At 40.8% G+C, this 20,019-nt stretch overlaps 1 protein-coding gene across 1 annotated transcript in view; it reads left to right on the forward strand.

The window, feature by feature from the left end:
* Positions 1-1,416: 1,416 nt before the first annotated feature.
* Positions 1,417-20,019, forward strand: part of LOC123520801 (beta-1,4-glucuronyltransferase 1-like) — a 65,558-nt gene continuing 46,955 nt past the window's right edge. The window contains 2 exon segments of the mRNA XM_045283411.1: positions 1,417-1,547; positions 10,015-10,053. Coding sequence (XP_045139346.1) covers positions 10,015-10,053 — 39 coding nt within the window. The 5' untranslated portion in view covers positions 1,417-1,547.

Raw genomic sequence — 20,019 nt, forward strand, 5'->3', positions numbered from 1 at the left:
CTCTCTCTCTCTCTCTCTCTCTCTCTCTCTCTCTCTCTCTCTCTCTCTCTCTCTCTCTCTCTCTCTCTCTCTCTCTCTCTCTCTCTCTCTCTCTCTCTCTCTCTCTCTCTCTCTCTCTCTGTGTGTGTGTGTGTCATAATTCCCTCACGTCATCAGTACGCCAATGTTTCATTACCAGCGCAAGCAAACATTCCGCCAGCCAGCCACCAGATGAGTGACTTACGCGTCTGCAACACGTGAAAAATTCGCCTTTTATGTATCGGAGTTGTGTCGCAGATAATCATATCAGAGCGAATTTTTCGCAGGGTTGTTATGAACGGGTGGCGTAGCGCGGAAGCGAGGAGGAGGAGGAGGACGAGGAGGAGGAGGAGGAGGAGGTCAGGTCACGGTCATGAGGCAGCGCGGGGCCATTCCGGCATTGACGTCACGGGTACAGGAATGCGACCTCCTCCGACAGCACCATATTGCTCCCTGTCAGTCACTCCAACCGTAAATAGATGGAAGGAGGGATACATAAACACTCATATACACTCACCAGCAGCTCCTGGTTCCTCATCCTCTCTTATTGATTATTTACCATCCATCCTCTTTCACCCTGTCAAGTGCAACCCTGCCACTTCTCTTCCTTCCTCCTTCCCATGTATTTCCTTCAAGTTTCTTGCTCTGTCAGATCTTCCCTTTCTGTCTCCCACACCTACTGATCAAGAAATTGTTATCCAGTTTACCACACCCTGCTATATCTTCTTCTCTTCCCTATTCACACGTATTGTCGTCCTCTAACCTTGCTTAATATACGGACCCTGCCACATGCAACCCTGCCAGACTCCCTTCCCTCTCTCATTATAACGTCTGTCCTTCACACGAATGGTTAACACTACTTACTGCACACATTCCGTGCCATTAGCGCCTCACACCCTCGCCTCACACCCTCACCAGCAGGAGTCAGTACATGGGAAGCAAGGGCAGCGGCGCCCCTTCGTAATATGTAGTAGAGGCGAACCTTACTGTGAACCCCAGCGGTAAATCTAGGAGGAATGGCTCACGTCAAACAGCTCCTCGTGACGGGAAGGTTAACACGCACAACACACACACACACACACACACACACACACACACACACACACACACACACACACACACACACACACATAAATTCAAACACCCTGAAACTCAGAGGGAACGACACAGAGATAGATGGCGAGATGCACAGGGCAGCGTGAGGCAGAGAAGCACATACCAGGCACACCAACCCCCCCCAACTCACACACACACACACACACACACACACACACACACACACACACACACACACACACACACACACACACACACACACACACACACACACACACACACACACACACACACACACACACACACACACACACACACACCAATGCAGGAAAGCAGGGACAGTAGCACACAAATCAGCTCAGAGAAGGACAGAGGAGCACAAGAAGACAAAGACACATACAGGGATACAGAGCAAGACAGACCACGGCAAGGCACAAGAGAGCAGGGATACAACAAATGCAGGACGCAGCAAGGTAAGGACACAGATACAGTGAGGCAGTGCAGGGTAGGCCAGGGATACCAAATAGACAATAACAAGGCAAGGATAGAGACACACCGAAGCACAACGTAGAGTAGGAGAGACACAGACAGGTGGAACAAGGCAGGGACACAGATACAGAGAGGTACAGAGTAGGGTTGAAAAGACGCGGCTGGACGCAAAAATACACAAACACAACAAGGCAGAGACCAATATAGGAGAAGGACACAACAAAAACACAACACGTAAGGACACAGCAACACATAAATATTAGATACAGACACAATAAGACGCAGAATTGGGGGACATGAGGGACAGACAATCACACACCCTCCACGCACCCACACACCCACAATTTAGCACACATCGGACGAGGGATAACCAGCAGTGTTATGTTGTTACCCTCCTTCCATCCCTTGCTGGGAGACACGCTGGGCTCTCCATATTTTAGGAAGGGGCGTGTTATGTGAGTGTAACCTTGAACTCAGGTACGTACCATCGATTCCCCCTCCCTCTCACTCCATACCACCCCTCTCACTCCTCTCACTTCCCTCCTTTCGCCGTCCATTCCCCTTCATCGCTGCCTCGCCTGCCCCTGCACCTGTCACTGCCTTGCCATCCCGGTCACCCCTTCCTGTCAGTCTTCGTCATCGCTTCACTGTCGTCCTGTTTCCGTCTACACTCTTTTGTTGCCTTCTGTTCTATTCTCCCTCTCCTTTTTCTTTTGTTTTCCAGTTCCTGTCTTCCTTTCTTCCCTTATCCATTGTTTCTCTCTTCATTTTCCTTTTGTTTTGTTTTATCTTTCTTCCTGTCATTCGTTTATTTGGGCTGAATAGATTATTGGAGCTTAAGTTGTCGATTCATTTTATTCTCTCTCTCTCTCTCTCTCTCTCTCTCTCTCTCTCTCTCTCTCTCTCTCTCTCTCTCTCTCCCCTTCTTGCCACTGGCGGGGTTTTGGAGAAATGCTTTTACCAGGGTTTGATTTGTAGACTGAGTTGTGGTGGGTACGAGTGGTGGTGGTGACTTTGGTGCTGTTACTGCTGTCGTTACTGGTGCTGTTGGTGCTGCTGGTCTTGGTGGTAATATTGCTACTTCTACAATTGATACTGGCACTACTACTACTACTACTACTTCTACTACGAGACTTAATGAATCTGCATTATAATAGTCACAGTTACAATAAGAACCGCCACCACCACCACTATCACCACCGCCCACGCCACCACCACCGATACTTCCACAGCCACACATCTCTCGGTGTTTGAAGAGTCAGTGGATTAACCAGGAAAAGGCAGACAGGGAGACAAACAAAAGAGGGAGGAGCCGGAGTAGCAGAAAGAAGCTTACTGAGCGAAAAGGAGAAGAGACGTGAAAGTGATAGGCCCTTGGGGAGCGATGGGGCCGGGAGGAGGAGGGGGAGGAGGAAGAGGAAGGTGTCCGTGTGGCATAGAGGGGACGAGGAGCGAGGAGAGATGATACGCGGAAGGAAGGAAAGACTGGGATGCGGGACAGGGAAGAAGGAAATTTGGTGTGGAAAGTTGTGGATGTGGGGAGGAAAAGGGAAGGGAAAGATACAAAAGGAGTGGAGGGAGGAGAAATGTAAAGAAGATATGTGAGAAAAGAAAAAAACAAAACTGGGATAAATATGCAAGAGAGGAAGAAAGGAATCGCTACAGGAAGGAAAATGAGGAAATTTACAATAGGAACTTGTAATGCATGAATAAAAAAAGAAGAAGATAATTATGCAGAGAGGGAAAAAAAAAGAAGACCGGACAACAGAAAGGAAATTGTGAATGAAAACTGGCGGAAAGAAAAGAGAGAGATAGTTGAAAATACACAAGGAGGGAAGGAAGAAAGAAAGACGAGAAGAGAGGAGGAAATTCATAGTGAAAAGGAGAGGAAGGATGAAAACAGGTATTCAACAACGAAAGGAGGAGGCACAGCACCAGGAAGAGGAGGGAATATAGGGTGAAAATACGAGTTTGCGGGAAAGAGAGAAGAAGAAAACATGGAGAAGCAGAGACAGGAGGTGTGGTGGAAGGGGTTCGAGAGAGCGAAAGAGGAAGGACTGCCGGGGGAGAGGAAGGACAGGAAGGATGGAAAGGCTAGGCAAGCGGATATAGGGCGTGAGGTGTGAGGGGCGGTGGATGGAGGTTGCCGCTGAGTCAGGGGAAAGCAATGACAAGGGGCTGCAGAAGAGGCTGAGGAACGGGCGGGAAGGCTGCCCAGACACCCTCACCGCCTTCCAGGGCTGACTCAGTGAAGTCCCGCGCAGACACGACTGAAGAGTTAAGACCATATTCTGAAATACTTCTGCACCAAACCTCCATTAATTTCAAACTCTCTATTTAAAGTTTCACCGGTTTTTCAAGTGTGTTTCATTGTTTTAGTGATAGTTCGATAAGATTTTTATATCATCAACAGGAGAAATACTCATGCAAATCCGGTTAGTCGTCTCTCTGGCCTTTGAAAATAGCAACAATGCATACACTTTTATTTCGAGTTGTAAAATAAAGCTAAGACAGTTTATCGTGCCTCTGTTTGGAAGGTAGGGAAAGAAAGACAAATAATATATTATTGATGATGATAATGATGGTGATAATAGTAATAATGATAATAATAATAATAAAAACGTTAATAATAATAATAAAAATAATAATGATGATAATAATAAAATAGTAATAATAATAATGATAATAAATAACAATAATAACAATAATAATAATAACAATAATAATAAAAATAATAATAATAATAATAATAATAATAATAATAATAATTATTATTATTATTATTATTATTATTATTATTTTTATTATTATTATTATCATTGATAACGGTAATGAAAAAAATGAATGAGATTTTAAGCAAAATAGATAAATAATAACTAAACGTAATTCCATTAACATTCTAGAAAGTATGTAGAAGATAAAGAGAGAGATTAATACACGTGTTTAAATTTGGGAATGTATTATTTCTTTTTAAGTGTAAATAAAAAAGACGCTTAAACCTGTTGCTATTGAAAACCTTAAGGAAAAAATAAGGAAAATGTGAAAAGAAATACAGCCAAGGTCAATAAAAAGTTTGGGTTTAAAAATTACATAATATACAATGAAAATAAATATAAATTTGGATTAGTTAAAAAGAATAAGAACGGAAAATATTAGGCATATGATAAAATAAGAAAAAAAACAATGTCAAAAGTTAGTAAGTGATACACACGGGAATATATATAGAGAGATTTTTGTAGAGATAGAACAGAGAAAAGAAACACAGCTGCAATAAAACAGGTAAGGAAGGAACAGGAAGAATACGCTAATAAAAAGCAACAAAAGTTAGTGAATATGCTGCACAAGGGAATATATAGAGATTATGGGTCTGCAAACTTGCTAAAGGAGCCCTGCTGAATACGCTCTCCATGAGGAGGAAAAAAGAGGAAAGTAAGAACATTTGAAACACAAGAAAAGGAGAGAAAACATGTTAGGACGTAATTTTATGGTGTGCATAGATTTCTTGAGCTGTAAAATAGAAAAGACTGAAAGTAGATGTGATTTCATAGTGAAAGAAAGATATAATACGGGAAAGGCAATGATATATAAAAGAAAACATTTTGAAAATAAGAAAAGAATAAAAAAAAAAGTCAGTACGTAATGCTGGGTAAAGATTTCTTGAACTGTGAAATAGAAAACCGCGAAAGTAGACGATGGTTCTATTGTGTAAAAAAGACATACTACTAAAAAATAATTTCAATATAAGAGAAAAGCAACAAAAGTTGATAGATATGGTGAACAATGGAACTTACATGGATTTTTTGGATCTTTTATGTTTGGAGGTCTCCACTAATTTTTAACCAAATTTTCATCATTAATACAGTTTTTGGTGCTGAATACGAATATGACATTCATTTTCTCGAGAAATGAAAGATAGTTGCACAAAAAAGGATTTAATGCGCACTACCTTGCGACGCGCATTAATTGATGCAATAGTAATTAACGGGCGCAACAATACACAGTCGGGTGTCACGCGGCACGTTTGAGACGACCGTGGACAAGATGGATGTGAACTACAACTTGCAGTGGTTATTTACCAATATTTTGACCGAAGAAGACGCTGTTAAATTTCTGCAGAACTTTAATATCATAGAAAAAGAGAAAAGGTGTAAAAAGAAACATCAAATGATAATTAAAAATACAAACGAAAGTGTATCGTGGATGTGTTACAAGAGAGCTTGCCGTGATAAAGTTTCAGTGAGAAAAAACACTTGGCTTGATGGCAGTACCATTCCATTGAAGAAAATCATCGTCTTCATTTATTCCTGGGCAAAAGAGTATTCCAGCATTAAATACTGTGAGGACGAATTGAGGATATGTCGCGCTACTACAGTTGATTTCAACAATTACCTAAGAGAGGTGAGTTAACCTAACCTAACCTAACCTAACCTAACCTAACCCAACCCTAACCTAACCTAACCTAACCTAACCTAACCTAACCTAACCTAACCTAACCTAACCTAACCTAACCTAACCTAACCTAACCTAACCTAACCTAACCTAACCTAACCTAACCTAACCTAACCTAACCTAACCTAACCTAACCTAACCTAACCTAACCTAACCTAACCTAACCTAACCTAACCCAACCCTAACCTAACCTAACCTAACCCTAACCTAACCTAACCTAACCCAACCCAACCCTAACCTAACCTAACCTTTTCAGATATGTGCCTCATCTCTACTCGAATGAATGTCATATTCGTATTCAGCACCAAAAACTGTACTAATGATGAAAATTTAATTAGAAATTAGTGGCGACCTCCAAACATAAAAGACCCGTTTTTTTTAGGTAGTAAAGTGGGAAAAAATGTTCAGCTCCCAACGAGAAACAAAGGAAAGCAGGAACGTTTAGAATAAGAGAAATAGGAACAAAAGTTAGTAATAGCATGAATGCGCAGGAGAATATACGTGTATATACATTTTTCTTTGTCTTTTAGTTGTTAACCAGAAAAGAAGGAAACTAAATGCGTTCTATTACAAAGAAAGCAACAGAAGTGAACACGTAACATTATGGAACTGAAGTCAATAAACATGATGATTCTTCAAAATGCGAAAATAGAGAGAAATGAAGCAGAATGTGGCTGTATTAATAAAGGAAATACGCAATGCGAGAAAATCGGTGAGATGTAATAATAAAAAAACAGCTAAACCCAATGAAGTTCCCGTAATATTCCTTCCCGTAATCTCGTTTCTCGGATTTCTTTCGATTTTTATACATTTATTAATATTTTTCCATATCATCCCTTTGATTCATCGATTTTCAAAGGCGAGGACCCAGCACCTGTCTGGAAATCCTAATATATCCGCGGTCCGGGTCACATTCATCACGTCTTCCCAGGGTCACACCACACCAGGAAGAGCGTTGAGCAACCTTCGCCTTTGCTATCCTGTCTCTAACCTTAGATTACATAGTGTTAGATAACACAAAACGTCACGTTTTCCTGAGGCCACATCACACGGGAGAAGCACTGGTTTGCCTCTCTTTAGTGCTCATATTCAGAAACCCTTTGCTCTCTCACCACAATTATTTTCATAGGATGCAAAAATGATTAGTCGAGTTTTCAAGAGTTTTTCTTTTGTTGATTATGTAAAAAAGTTGTTAATCTGTTGCTGGATCTATGAAAAAAAAAACACCATTAGATATCCTTACAACTTCAACTGCAGCCTTTTAAAAGCTGTCAAGGTGCACCATAGTAGTTTCAGAAGTCTTAAATAATATGTAGTAACAACATACATATCACTCATAATCTCGTAAAGCCCAACAAATCTGCTACTGTTTGGTCTTCATGTGTATTTCTATGAAGTAGGACACGTGTACTGTATCACTAACAGACTCGTAAAGGTCAACACATCAGCTGCGGTTTATTCTTCCAGTGTGTTTTTATGGATCAAAACACAAACATTTTCAACTTTTCAAACATTTCTCCTCTTTTTTTTCATTTCTATTTTTTCCCTTGGTCGTTCTTCAACATTCAGAACTCTGTTAGAAAAATGCTGGCACGGACACTCAAGATAAAGAGGGAATAGCAAATTAATCTTATCTCTTCTAAGGTACATAACTATTCAAGAAACTAACATGAAATTATATTGTAAAAAGTTGGTGATTATGAGAATATTACCTGGCAGTAAGAGGATTAACTAAGGCGATTTTATATAATGTACTACAAGATTAAATTTAAAAGAAGATTAGACAAAAATATGGATAGAGATGATGCACGAAAATAAGTAATCATGTTTTATACAGTGACTGCCACGTGTCGGCCTGATGACTTCTTGCTGTTTCCCTTGCTTTCCTATGTTCTCATACTAACTTATCACAAACAAACTCCTGACGGTTGACAGACATAATGGTGCTTGTTCTTTTTATCCTTCATATTCCTTTATACTTCTGTGTTTTTCTTAGATGAGAACGAAATATGACAGTTTTAATCTATCTACAATATAGTAATGATTAACGGGTCTACTACTGAATGTCTTTTGATATTCTTTGTATTTCTCGATGTTCCTTTAAATGCAGACTAAATGCTCAGACAGTTCTAATTATTTCTTTCAAAGTAGTTAAGATTATCATAAGCATCCTCGTAATGGTTGATAGATCTGTGTTCTCTCTATCCCTTTCATTCTTTTCGGTTCCTTGGGAAGAGGACAAAACAATTAAAGAGTTGTAATACTTCTATAATATACCAAAGCGTAGTGTATCACATATGCCATCGTAAAGGTTAAAAGGTCTGCTGATATGTGTGTTCCTCCTCATCTTTGCGTCGTCTTGCGTTCCTTTGCATGAGGACATAATATTTAGATAGTTCTAATTAATCTACGGCATAAGATAAGTGTATCATAAACTGACCGTTGCCGTTGCGTGTTCTCTGCGTTCCCTTGTGTGTTTTTTTTAATTGGGATATAGTGTTTATATTAATTTAATCCACCTACGGGATAAAGCATTGTTGCATATCACAAACTACCCAGTGTATATGATCATTAATAGCTTCCTAAGTGGTTATAGACTCGCTGTTGCTTTGCGTCATGTGGTCACGCCAATGGTCACTGTAATCCATCCACTACGCGTCCACGGGAATTCCAGTCGATGTCACGAGTTTGAGGCTTCAGATCGATGCCAGTGTGTACCTTGGGTCGAAAGCTGCACTCGCCCTATAGCACGCCACCCTCTGCTTTTTACGTAACACACACACACACACACACACACACACACACACACACACACACACACACACACACACACACACACACACACACATACACTCTCTCTCTCTCTCTCTCTCTCTCTCTCTCTCTCTCTCTCTCTCTCTCTCTCTCTCTCTCTCTCTCTATTTTGAACTCATGATTCCTTTATCTTAACGTATTTTTGCTTATTTTACTTTCGTTCGTTCGTTGGTAATAGTAGTGGTAGTAGTAGTAGTAGTAGTAGTAGTAGTAGTAGCAGTAGTAGCAGCAGCAGCAGCAGTAGCAGCAGCAGCAGCAGTGGTGGCAGCAGCAGCAGCAGTGGCAGTGGTGCAGCAGCAGCAGTGGTGGTGGTGGTGCAGCAGCAGGTGGTGGTGGTGGTGGCAGCAGCAGCAGCAGCAGTGGTGCAGCAGTGGTGGTGGTGGTGGTGGTGGTGGTGGCAGTGGTGGTGGTGGTGGTGGTGGTGCAGCAGCAGCAGCAGCAGCAGCAGCAAGTGGTGGCAGTGTGGCAGTGGCAGGTGGTGGTGGCAGCAGTGGTGGTAGCAGCAGCAGTAGTAGTAGCAGCAGCAGCAGCAGCAGCAGCAGTGCAGCAGCAGCAGTAGTGTGGTAGTAGTAGTAGTAGTAGTAGTAGTAGTAGTAGTAGTAGTAATAGTTGTAGCAGCAGTTGTAGTATTAGTAATAGTAATAGTAATAGTAGTAGTAGAAACAGGAATCGTTCTTGTTGGTTCTTCTCTCCTGAAGAGCGTATGAGAGGGCTCATAAACAGTCTTGAATAAGCTTATTGCGTCACGTCTGCATGCCTGAGTGCAATGTGGTGTGTGTGTGTGTGTGTGTGTGTGTGTGTGTGTGTGTGTGTGTGTGTGTGAGAGAGAGAGAGAGAGAGAGAGAGAGAGAGAGAGAGAGAGAGAGAGAGAGAATAAAGGAGCAACGCAGATTAAAACTATTACATATAGAGTTAGTTCTCTCTCTCTCTCTCTCTCTCTCTCTCTCTGTCTCATACAACATTACCAGTATTACTTAGAACAGCTAATACTCTCAATTCGGCAGCTCGGATTTCAGCAAAGGATTCCCTCACGCTCACACGTCCTCACTCCCTGTCCTTGTAATCACCTGCCTCCTCCCCTCACCTCGCTGCACGCTCACACACTCTCACTTGTCGGGGTGGGCGGGCCGCACTGCATCTCACACCTCCGCACGCTAACTATTTCTTTCTCTCACATTTTCTTTGCAGATGACCGATGCCTCAGTGATCAGATACCACGCTCTAAGGGTGAGTGGGATGGACCAGTATTGCTCGTCTCACGCTATGCAAGCCTGCTGCCTGTCTGCCTGCCTTGTTTTATTTGAGTGTTGTGTTGTGTAGGTGAGGTCAGAATGAATATGGGAAAGTAGGAAATCGAGGGAAGATATAAGAAGTAAGCAGGTCTTCACATGGCAGTGTCTTTATGAAACGTGCATATTTGTTTTCACTTGTCATTATGTAAGCCTGCCTTGTGTTGTTTGATTGTTGTCTTGTGTAATCGTGGTCTGAACATATACAAGATAAACTACAAGAAGCCATCAGGTCTTCACGTGGAATTCTTGTATAAAACATAGCTATATGTTTCCACCTGTCATAACGTGTTACCCTTATCACAATCAATCTTAAGGCCTCTGATCCCAGTGACAATCTCCTACACAACCTGACAAGTGATGAATTCTGGGAAAATCAGAGTATTTAGGACTGAGAAAGAACGAAGAACAAAGTGGAAGTTAGTGTGGCATGATAATACTCGGTTTGTGACCATGACTGCTTGTAAGTGAAGCCTTTGTTGCAGTGTATAGAGTAGCACTTCAGGTAACTTCATTCTGGGTGAGGCACGATTCTTCTTTCTGCTTTCCCTCTCTCCCTCTATTGGCCTTCAGCGCGGGGAAGCACCATGGCTGCCCGCCCGCACTACCCACGCATTCCCTCAGGCTGTATCGAACTCATGCCTTCCTCCCACGCCCTCGCGCCACTCGTCCACGCCTCCCAGACCTCTCAAGCTAACACTCAGCCACTGACAGTCCACCATGACCCTATCATATGCTTCTCTCCTTTTTCTTTTTTGTGGGGATTGGGTTTTTCCTCTCTCTCTCTCTCTCTCTCTCTCTCTCTCTCTCTCTCTCTCTCTCTCTCTCTCTCTCTCTCTCTCTCTCTCTCTCTCTCTCTCTCTCTCTCTCTCATACGTGATTGCAATCTTCAATTATGAGCTGTCATATCTACTTTCTTCCTTACATATGCCATTATTAATTATCTTTTCTTCGCGTGTATTTCTTGGATTGAATGTCCTGGTTTGTTTTGTTCCTTTTTGTTATTTGTTATTTCTTTCTTTCAAGTCGTTTTCTTTGTTGCATGTTTTGTACTTTATCGATTTATTTACTTGTTAAATAAACTTTGATCTATTTATGCTATTTTTTTCTAGTTTAGCCATGATTGGAGAGAAGTGATATAAATGATTTTATTCTAAATACCAAACTCATTTATGAATTAGTAAGCTTTCATAATGATTTTTTTTCATATTACTTAATTCTTCATACCTCCAATTTTTGCAAAAACACTTTCAGTCTCCTTTTTCCTTTCTTATTCCACGAAGGATCTTAATCTTCAGTAATTTGTCCTCTTCCGGGATCCTCCTCATTGTCGGCTCACCGTTATTTTTTCTCTTCTCTTACAAAAAGGAAAAGAGAGAGAAAGAAGAAAAAGCAACCTTGCATCTCTTCCTCCTCGTGTACCTTTCCTCTTACAAGCAGCGTGAGTCGGACACAGCTGCTCTTTGTTCTCAGCTTCTTACACCCGCGTCACAACTTCGGCCACCTCTGTCTTTATCATCTCTATGGATCCTCCCTTATTCTCTGATCCCTCGCCTCTCATCCCCGTGTCTCCCTCCGCACTTTGCAGGGCGAGCGGAGGGAGCAGGAAAGTATATGATATCATGGGATCGGGATGAAGAGATGGAGAGTTGGAAGCCTTCAGTATGATATGAATAGTGAAAGGAATCGGGGAGCGCAGTGAAGGGGGTTAGAGTCACTGGAAGGTCTTGGTAAGGTCGCGGTGGTGCAGATACTTATTTATTTTACTTCGTTTTGGGGACCTTATGGAGAGGAAAGAGAGGAGTCCGTTGAGTTGTAGTGACACTGGTTAGAGGCTCTTTGGGGCACGGAAGTTTGGGGTATTCAGTCTAAAGCGCTGTAGAAAGGACGCAGGTTTGAGGGTAGCTGGGTCACGAAAGTTCGATTTTCTCTGGATCTTGAGTGTTATAGAGGGAGGATATAAAGACGCGTTGTGTTGCAGGGACGCAGGGTTGAGGGTCGCTAGGGCACGGAAGTTAGATTTTTCTGGATCTTGAGCGTTGTAGAGAGGAAATATAAAGATGCGTTGTGTTGCAGTGGCGCTGGGTTGAGGGCTGCTGATGCGCAGTAGCTTGGAGCATTCGTGATCTTGAGTGTTGTAAGGATGTAATATAGAGGTCCGTTGTGTTGCAGTGACTGAGCTTAGAGTAGAGGGTCGTGGAGGTGCGCATGCTGTTTTTTTCGGGGTTTCCAATACTATGATGAGGGGTAGAGTGAGGTGCGGGGTTACGGGAGGAAGAGGCGCAGTCCTGTAGAGTTTTCCAAGGATATTTCGCGTACTTGCCTTGCCTCGTTGCATGCAGGACGGGAGTTCTGGCTCGGCAGTAGAAGGTGGCTCTTAAATTGTTGACTTCAGCCATGTAAATTTAAAGTCACGCGGGATAGAAAGGGTTTTTGAATGTCCCTCCCTCTCTCTCTCTCTCTCTCTCTCTCTCTCTCTCTCTCTCTCTCTCTCTCTCTCTCTCTCTCTCTCTCTCTCTCTCTCTCTCTCTCTCTCCCTGGATCGGAAAAACGGGCAATAAAGGGGTGGCAGGATCGATCTGGCATTATTTTTAGCGAGGGACAACTCAGAAATACAAGTTGCGTGGCCAGTACGTACAGATAGAGGTCAGGCAAGGGCAGGACAGGACAGGCAAGGGAAGGAGGAGAGGAATGTGACCCAGACGCTTCCCAGAACACGTCATTCTCAGAACTTACAAACTCCTTACGGGGGAATTTTGAACAGAGGCCACAGTGACAGGCATGAGTGGTGAGGAGTATTAGGGGAATATAAAAGATGGATGTCAGGGTAGCAAAGAGAGAGAGAGAGAGAGAGAGAGAGAGAGAGAGAAAAGAGAAGGATGAATATAGATAAAAACGAAAAAGAAATAAGAGGTAAGAAGAAAGTAGACTCAAAAAAAGGGGGGGGGGAGAGAAAGAGGATGAATATAAGATGAGGGAGAGCAAGGCAGAGAAACAGGAAGATCAGAAAAAAGATGTTGATGGAAGAGAAGAGAAAAAGAAGGGATAGAGAAGATAAGAGAAGGCAAGGGAATAGATATAGGAAGATAAGAGAAAGGAATGATATCAAAAGAAGAGAGGATACAGAAAGGTGAGAGAAGACAAGGAACAGAAGTAGGAAGATAAAAGAATAAATACATATAAAAAAGAGGGAATTTAAAAGATAAGATATGAAGATAAGAAAAGGAATATGGAAGAAAGAAAGATGGACAGAAAGAAAAGGGAGAGGGGCAACGTTGAAAAGGATAGAGAGAAGAGGAAAAAACAAGACAAGGAATAGAAACAGATGAGAGAGAGAGAGAGAGAGAGGATAGAGGGAAGAAAGAATAAAAGCAAGTGAAAGATGTCAAAAGATAAAAAAAAGAGGAATATGGAAAGAAAAATAATAGAAAGTGATGGTAGGAGTTGGCGAGTGATAGAAATCAAAAAGAATGAAAGAAATTAATAGACGAAGAAGAAAGAGAGGAAGAGATGACGGGAGGAGAAGAGAGCCGAGTTTCGGGGAAGTAACCTCACACGTGGTTGCGTCACGGGCCGTCCATTAATCAGGTATCGTGTTGGCAGGTAGGTGACACGCCTGCCGCCTCGCCACGCCCTGCCGGACTCGATAATGGCGCTACCTGATGATGCCCTACACATTCCACCCTAATCCGCCTTGTATCACTCACGACACGCCGCACCTATCTCGCTCTACGGCGCTCCCTTCAGTTGAGTTGAGTTGAGTTGCTGGTCAAGTGTGTTGCCTTAGTACCGACACTCTCTGACGTTTTCCTTCTCATTGTCTGGGTATTCCGTTTTCTTCTCTATCTTTCCTATTGTTTTTTATCATCGAAAATTTGTCAACTTTCTCGTTGCTCCCTCAAATTTAGTTCAACAAGTGTGTCTCTATAATGTTATCCTCTTCCTTTCTCTATATGGTTGCTGTGATCGTACACTTTTCTTTCTCTCTTCTTGGCATTCTGGGCAGCATAACACAAAACGTTTTCAATCTTCATATTCTGTCCTTAGCAAACACTCACCTCCCCACTCAGTCACTCTCATCCCTCTCCACTCATCCATTCTCATCCCTATATCACCTAGTCTCCAATCTCACCCAGCTCCCTTTCCTGCCGCTGTCACCACCACCACGCCGCATTCACACCGCTTAACGCCGCATCACCATACTAATCGCTCTACTATTACACGTCATCATCATCGTATTCTCATTTGTCTTACTGCACGCTGCCGCCACCACCACCACCACCACCACCACTACCACTGTCAACTGCAGCGTTAAATTACCACCAATAAGAACTTAATCAACAACAACAACAATAAAATAACCTTGACCCACCACAGCTACGTAAATCAATCTCCGGCGTGTGTGTGTGTGTGTGTAATTCACTGTTTGATCTGCTGCAGTCTCTGACGAGACAGCCAGACGTTACCCTACGGAACGAGCTCAGAGCTCATTATTTCCGATCTTGGGATAGGTCTGAGACCAGGCACACACCACACACCGGGACAACAAGGTCACAACTCCTCGATTTACATCCCGTACCTACTCACTGCTAGGTGAACAGGGGCTACACGTGAAAGGAGACACACCCAAATATCTCCACCCGGCCGGGGAATCGAACCCCGGTCATCTGGCTTGTGAAGCCAGCGCTCTAACCACTGAGCTACCGTGCCGTGTGTGTGTGTGTGTGTGTGTGTGTGTTGTGTGTAGGTGGGGATCCTTCATATAACTAACCATTAAGATCGGCTCAGCAAACCCCTACCTCTCCCTAAACCCATTAATTGATAAGCTACACAAGAACCTAATGTAGAAAAGATGTGTCGTCAGTGGTAGTGATTTCTAGTATCCAGGTAGCAGTGGCGGTGATGGGAGTGGTGGCAGTAGCGGTGGTGGTGGTAGTGGTGGTGGTGGAGGTGGGTGGTGTTCGATTAGGTAAATGTAAGTTTTATGGCTACTGAATATTCCTTCAATACAGGAGGGTGTGGCTGAATGCTTCGTGACCCACATGGTGTTTTGGCAGCTTTACTTTAGATACTGAAGTGCTCTGGTATGCAATTTCTTATATGATATTTAGATGAACAAGCAGGTAGGTTTAGTTAATTAGGTAGGTGTATAGATAGGTGGATAAATAGGTAGATGAATGAATAGATATGCAGGTAGATAGATAGGTAGATAGATGTTTAGAATGATAGATAGATAGACAGATAAATAGATAGATAAATAGACTGTTAGGTATATAATAAATAGAGACTTAAATAGATAAATAGGTAGATAGGGTTATGTAAAGGACGCAGGGAGGAAAATAGACTATAAGGTAAATGAGTGTTACATTTTAATCATACACTCACCCACCCACCTACTTACACACACACACACACACACACACACACACACACACACACACACACACACACACACACACACACACAAAAGTATCATACGCAAAACACTCGGTCATGTTCTCATATTTTGAACTATTTACTTGTATCTATTCACTCTTCATTGGTTCTGCGTCTGGCCTTCGATTCGCTTGTGTGTGTGTGTGTGTGTGTGTGTGTGTGTGTGTGAGAGAGAGAGAGAGAGAGAGAGAGAGAGAGAGAGAGAGAGAGAGAGAGAGAGAGAGAGAGAGAGAGAGAGAGACAGAGAGAGAGTATGTGTGTGTGATGGCCCGGTGACGTATCAGTTGTAGTAGTGAGGCAAATGTCGCGTTGGCATTCAAGTTGAAGTCAGAAAGAGTAGTAATATCATTTGCTGGTCAACAATACTTTTATTACTACTAAATGCGATGAAGATCAGGATTGCTTACTTGTTTGTAGTTGATTTTTTTTTTTCGAGTTTTGGTGAATGTATGTAAAAGGTTTCACTTACATTCTCTCTCTCTCTCTCTCTCTCTCTCTCTCTCTCTCTCTCTCTCTCTCTCTCTCTCTCTCTCTCTCGTCTTCCCTATCCTAAGTGCTTAGCCTCGTCACTTTTAATCCCGCGCCTCATTAATTTAACGCGAGGGAAGGAATGTTGATGCCTCCGTGATTGCACCGGACTAGTGTCACCACGAGGCGCTGTGAGGGCAGGCCAGGAGGGGGACTCTGAAATTGGTCACAGCTGGTCCTGGCTTGTATTTAATTTTGTCTTTTTATTACCGCGGTTTTCTTTTCGTGTTTGTTTATTTGTTTGTTTGTTTCTTTCTTTTGTTTATTTATTTTATCTACCTATCTTCATTTCATTTTTATTTTCAAAGGTATTATTTGTATGTGTGTTATTATGACTCGTGTTTTACCTGCTTATTGTTTCCTTGGTTTTATCTTCTTAGAATTATCGTACCTTCCCGTAGACGTCATTATGTTTTTTCTTTGTTATTATTTATTTATTCATTAATCCTTCAGGAACTATTTCAATTGTTGTGTATGTACTTATAATTATAATTATTTTTTACCTTGTCTAGGAATTATTCTTCTAATCTCTTTATGCATATTTTAAATCACTAGAGCTTCTCGTGGGCTTCATTTTTTTTTTTTTTTATATATATACCATGTGGGCTTTTCACGGGAATTTATGAGCTAAAAGAGATACTTTTTGGGGTACCTCCTATCTCAAAGCCCACCCGCTAAGAAACCGTTGCCTCGAGTGAGGAAGCCTAACCTACACTCGGACCGTGGACAGGAGACCCCTCGGACCCCAAAGCACGCATGGTTCCACTGTACCACGACTATCCTTTCACTTTATTACTTTGGTGTGTTTTTTTCCCCGAAGTAATTACTGCTATGAATGAAATGTACGATATTTTTTCATCGAATATCTATACCAACAGTTAAAATTCATATACACTTTATTTACTTTCTTCTTAGCTTTTGTTAATGTGTTTATTATTATAAATGTGTGTTATTGATTGTTTAACCACAGCAGAGCCATTGCATCAACACTATTCTTCTGTTTGATTTTCGTTTCCTTTCCACGTTTGTTTATATGTCTACGTTTCTTTTTATCTCTGAATGATTCCCTTTTTCTTCTGTGGTTCAGTTTTGCATTGTTTTGTTCTTACATTTCCTTCACCGAATCTCGTAGCTAGGAATCATGACACCCTCGTTTCATCGACCGTGTTTCTTTATAATTCCGTGTTTTTCTTCTCTAAAAGATTACTACCTTTTCTTCCTAGATACAGTTATGTATTGCTTTGTCCTCATATCCTCTTCACTCTCATCCATGACATCTTCACTGCTTTTCTATTCCATCCTCGTTTCATCGGCCACGTTTCTTCCTGGCCGCCCTCCCTCGTTCGTTGCCCTACATGAGAGAGAGGAGAGGAAGGGGTGGGGCGCTGGCCCGTCCGATTCTCATATCTTTGCATATCCTCGTCAGGAAACTGCACGAATATTCAATCGACTTTTCATATCCCTTTCCTTTCCTTTTAACTGATGCTAATGATGGTGACGGGAGTGAGGCCGGGAGGGAGGGAGAGAAGGGGAAGGAAGTCGGGGGAGAAGGGAAAAGAGAAGGTGAATGAAGGATAAGAAGAGAAAAGAGAGAAGGATAAGGTGGAAAATAGGGAAAAAGAGAAAGAAGGAAGAGGACGCGGAGAACGAGGAAGAAGAAAAGGAGAAGGAGGAGGAAGAGGAGGATATGGATGAATACAGTGCGTGCGGATGTAATGAGATTTTTTTTTTTTTTTTTTGTGTGTGTGTGTGTGTGTGTTATTATAGAATATTACTTGTGTTATCGTTGTTGTTGTTGTTGTTGTTGTTGTTGTTGTTGTTTTTGTTGTTAATGATGATGTTGTTGATAATGTTGTTATTATTATTATTATTATTTATTATTATTATTATTATTATTATTATTATTATTATTATTATTATTATTATTATTATTATTATTATTATTATTATTATTATTATTATTATTATTATTATTATTATTATTATTATTATTATTATTATTATTATTATTATTATTATTATTATTATTATTATTATTATTATTATTATTATTATTATTATTATTATTATTATTATTATTATTATTATTATTATTATTATTATTATTATTATTATTATTATTATTATTATTATTATTATTATTATTATTATTATTATTATTATTATTATTATTATTATTATTATTATTATTATTATTATTATTATTATTATTACTATTATTATTATTATTATTATTATTATTATTATTATTATTATTATTATTATTATATATTATTATTATCATTATTCATTATCATCATTATTATTAATATCATTATTATTATTATTATTATTATTATTATTATTATTATTATTATTATTATTATTATTATTATTATTATTATTATTATTATTATTATTATTATTATTATTATTATTATTATTATTATTATTATTATTATTATTATTATTATTATTATTATTATTTATTATTATTATTATTATTATTATTATTATTATTATTATTATTATTATTATTATTATTATTATTATTATTATTGTTATTACTATTATTATCAGTATTATTATCATTATCATTGCTGTTATTATTATTACTATTATAACCACCACCAGCACCACCACTTTTACATTGTCAGCTGATCTTTGAGGCGGGGTGGGAGACAAAAGCAGGCAGGTAGCAGCCAGGAAGCTGGAAACTCATGAGAACTCACGAGAACTCACGAGAATTCACGGAAAGTTTTTTATATATATTTTTTTCTTTCCAAGGAACAAGTATGAAGCAGAGGCGGAATTGTCTCATTATTATTCTTGTTTTGTTTCCTTAACGTGAGTATTACATTAGTCTTACAGCTACGGAGAGAATAAGAAGAGGAAAGAAACATGAAGAGGAGGAGGAGGAGGAGGAAGGAGGAGGAAGAACCAGGAGAAAGAGAAGGAAGAGAAAATGAATGGAAAAGAAAGTAGGTCAGAAAGAAGGAAAGATAGACAAAGGATGAAAGAACAGAAGAAAGAGAGAATGAGAAAAAAAAGCAGCCAGAGGAGAAAGAGAAGGAGGAGGAGGAGGAGGAAGAGGAGAAAGAAGAGACAACACGGGAAGAATAAATATCGAAAAAGTGAAGAGAGAGAGAGAGAGAGAGAGAGAGAGAGAGAGAGAGAGAGAGAGAGAGAGAGATCTTCAACTAAGCATTCTCAACCTCCCCCTTCTTTCCTTCATATCTCACCACCTTCCTCCCCATCCCCACCCCATTCCTCTCCCCCACTTCAAAGGTCACATCCCTAGGAGTTCGAGTTTATGGAGGTTTACCAAGTTTCCTTCCTCATTTTTTTTTTTTTTTTACTTTTTTTTCTTCCCCTACATCCTATTTCGCTTCCCTTTCCCTGTAGTAAATTTCCCTCTCACTGCAGCTTGACTTTCTCTCTCTCTCTCTCTCTCTCTCTCTCTCTCTCTCTCTCTCTCTCTCTCTTTACTCCTTACTCTTACATAACTTAACCCAAAATTTAAACCTTCCTATCATATGTTCTCCTTGGCAGCAGGAAATTCTTTTAAAGACTAACATTTTCTTACCCTTTCTTCTTGTCTTAAGCGAGTGAGTCAAGTTTCCGAGGAGTTAGGGAGAGTTTGAGGGACTCTGGGCTGCCTGGGTACCTGGGTGGCTCGGTGGTTGGGTGGCTGGCTACGTATCAGGAGAAGGGGTGTGCTGGAAGGAGCGGCGCATCACGTGTTGTGTTGACAGCCTCTGTTTATTCTGCCGCCGCTAGAGGCCGTGGTTCGCAAGTGGATTTCACGCTCTCTCTCTCTCTCTCTCTCTCTCTCTCTCTCTCTCTCTCTCTCTCTCTCTCTCTCTCTCTCTCTAAAAAGTATAAGATGGGTGTTTGTTGATCGTCTCTGGTTTTCCTTTGATTCTTTTTAGTGTCATAGAAGTGTTTCTTTTGATATTTC

This window comes from Portunus trituberculatus, chromosome 47, assembly GCF_017591435.1.
Source record: "Portunus trituberculatus isolate SZX2019 chromosome 47, ASM1759143v1, whole genome shotgun sequence".
Taxonomy (NCBI): domain Eukaryota; kingdom Metazoa; phylum Arthropoda; class Malacostraca; order Decapoda; family Portunidae; genus Portunus; species Portunus trituberculatus.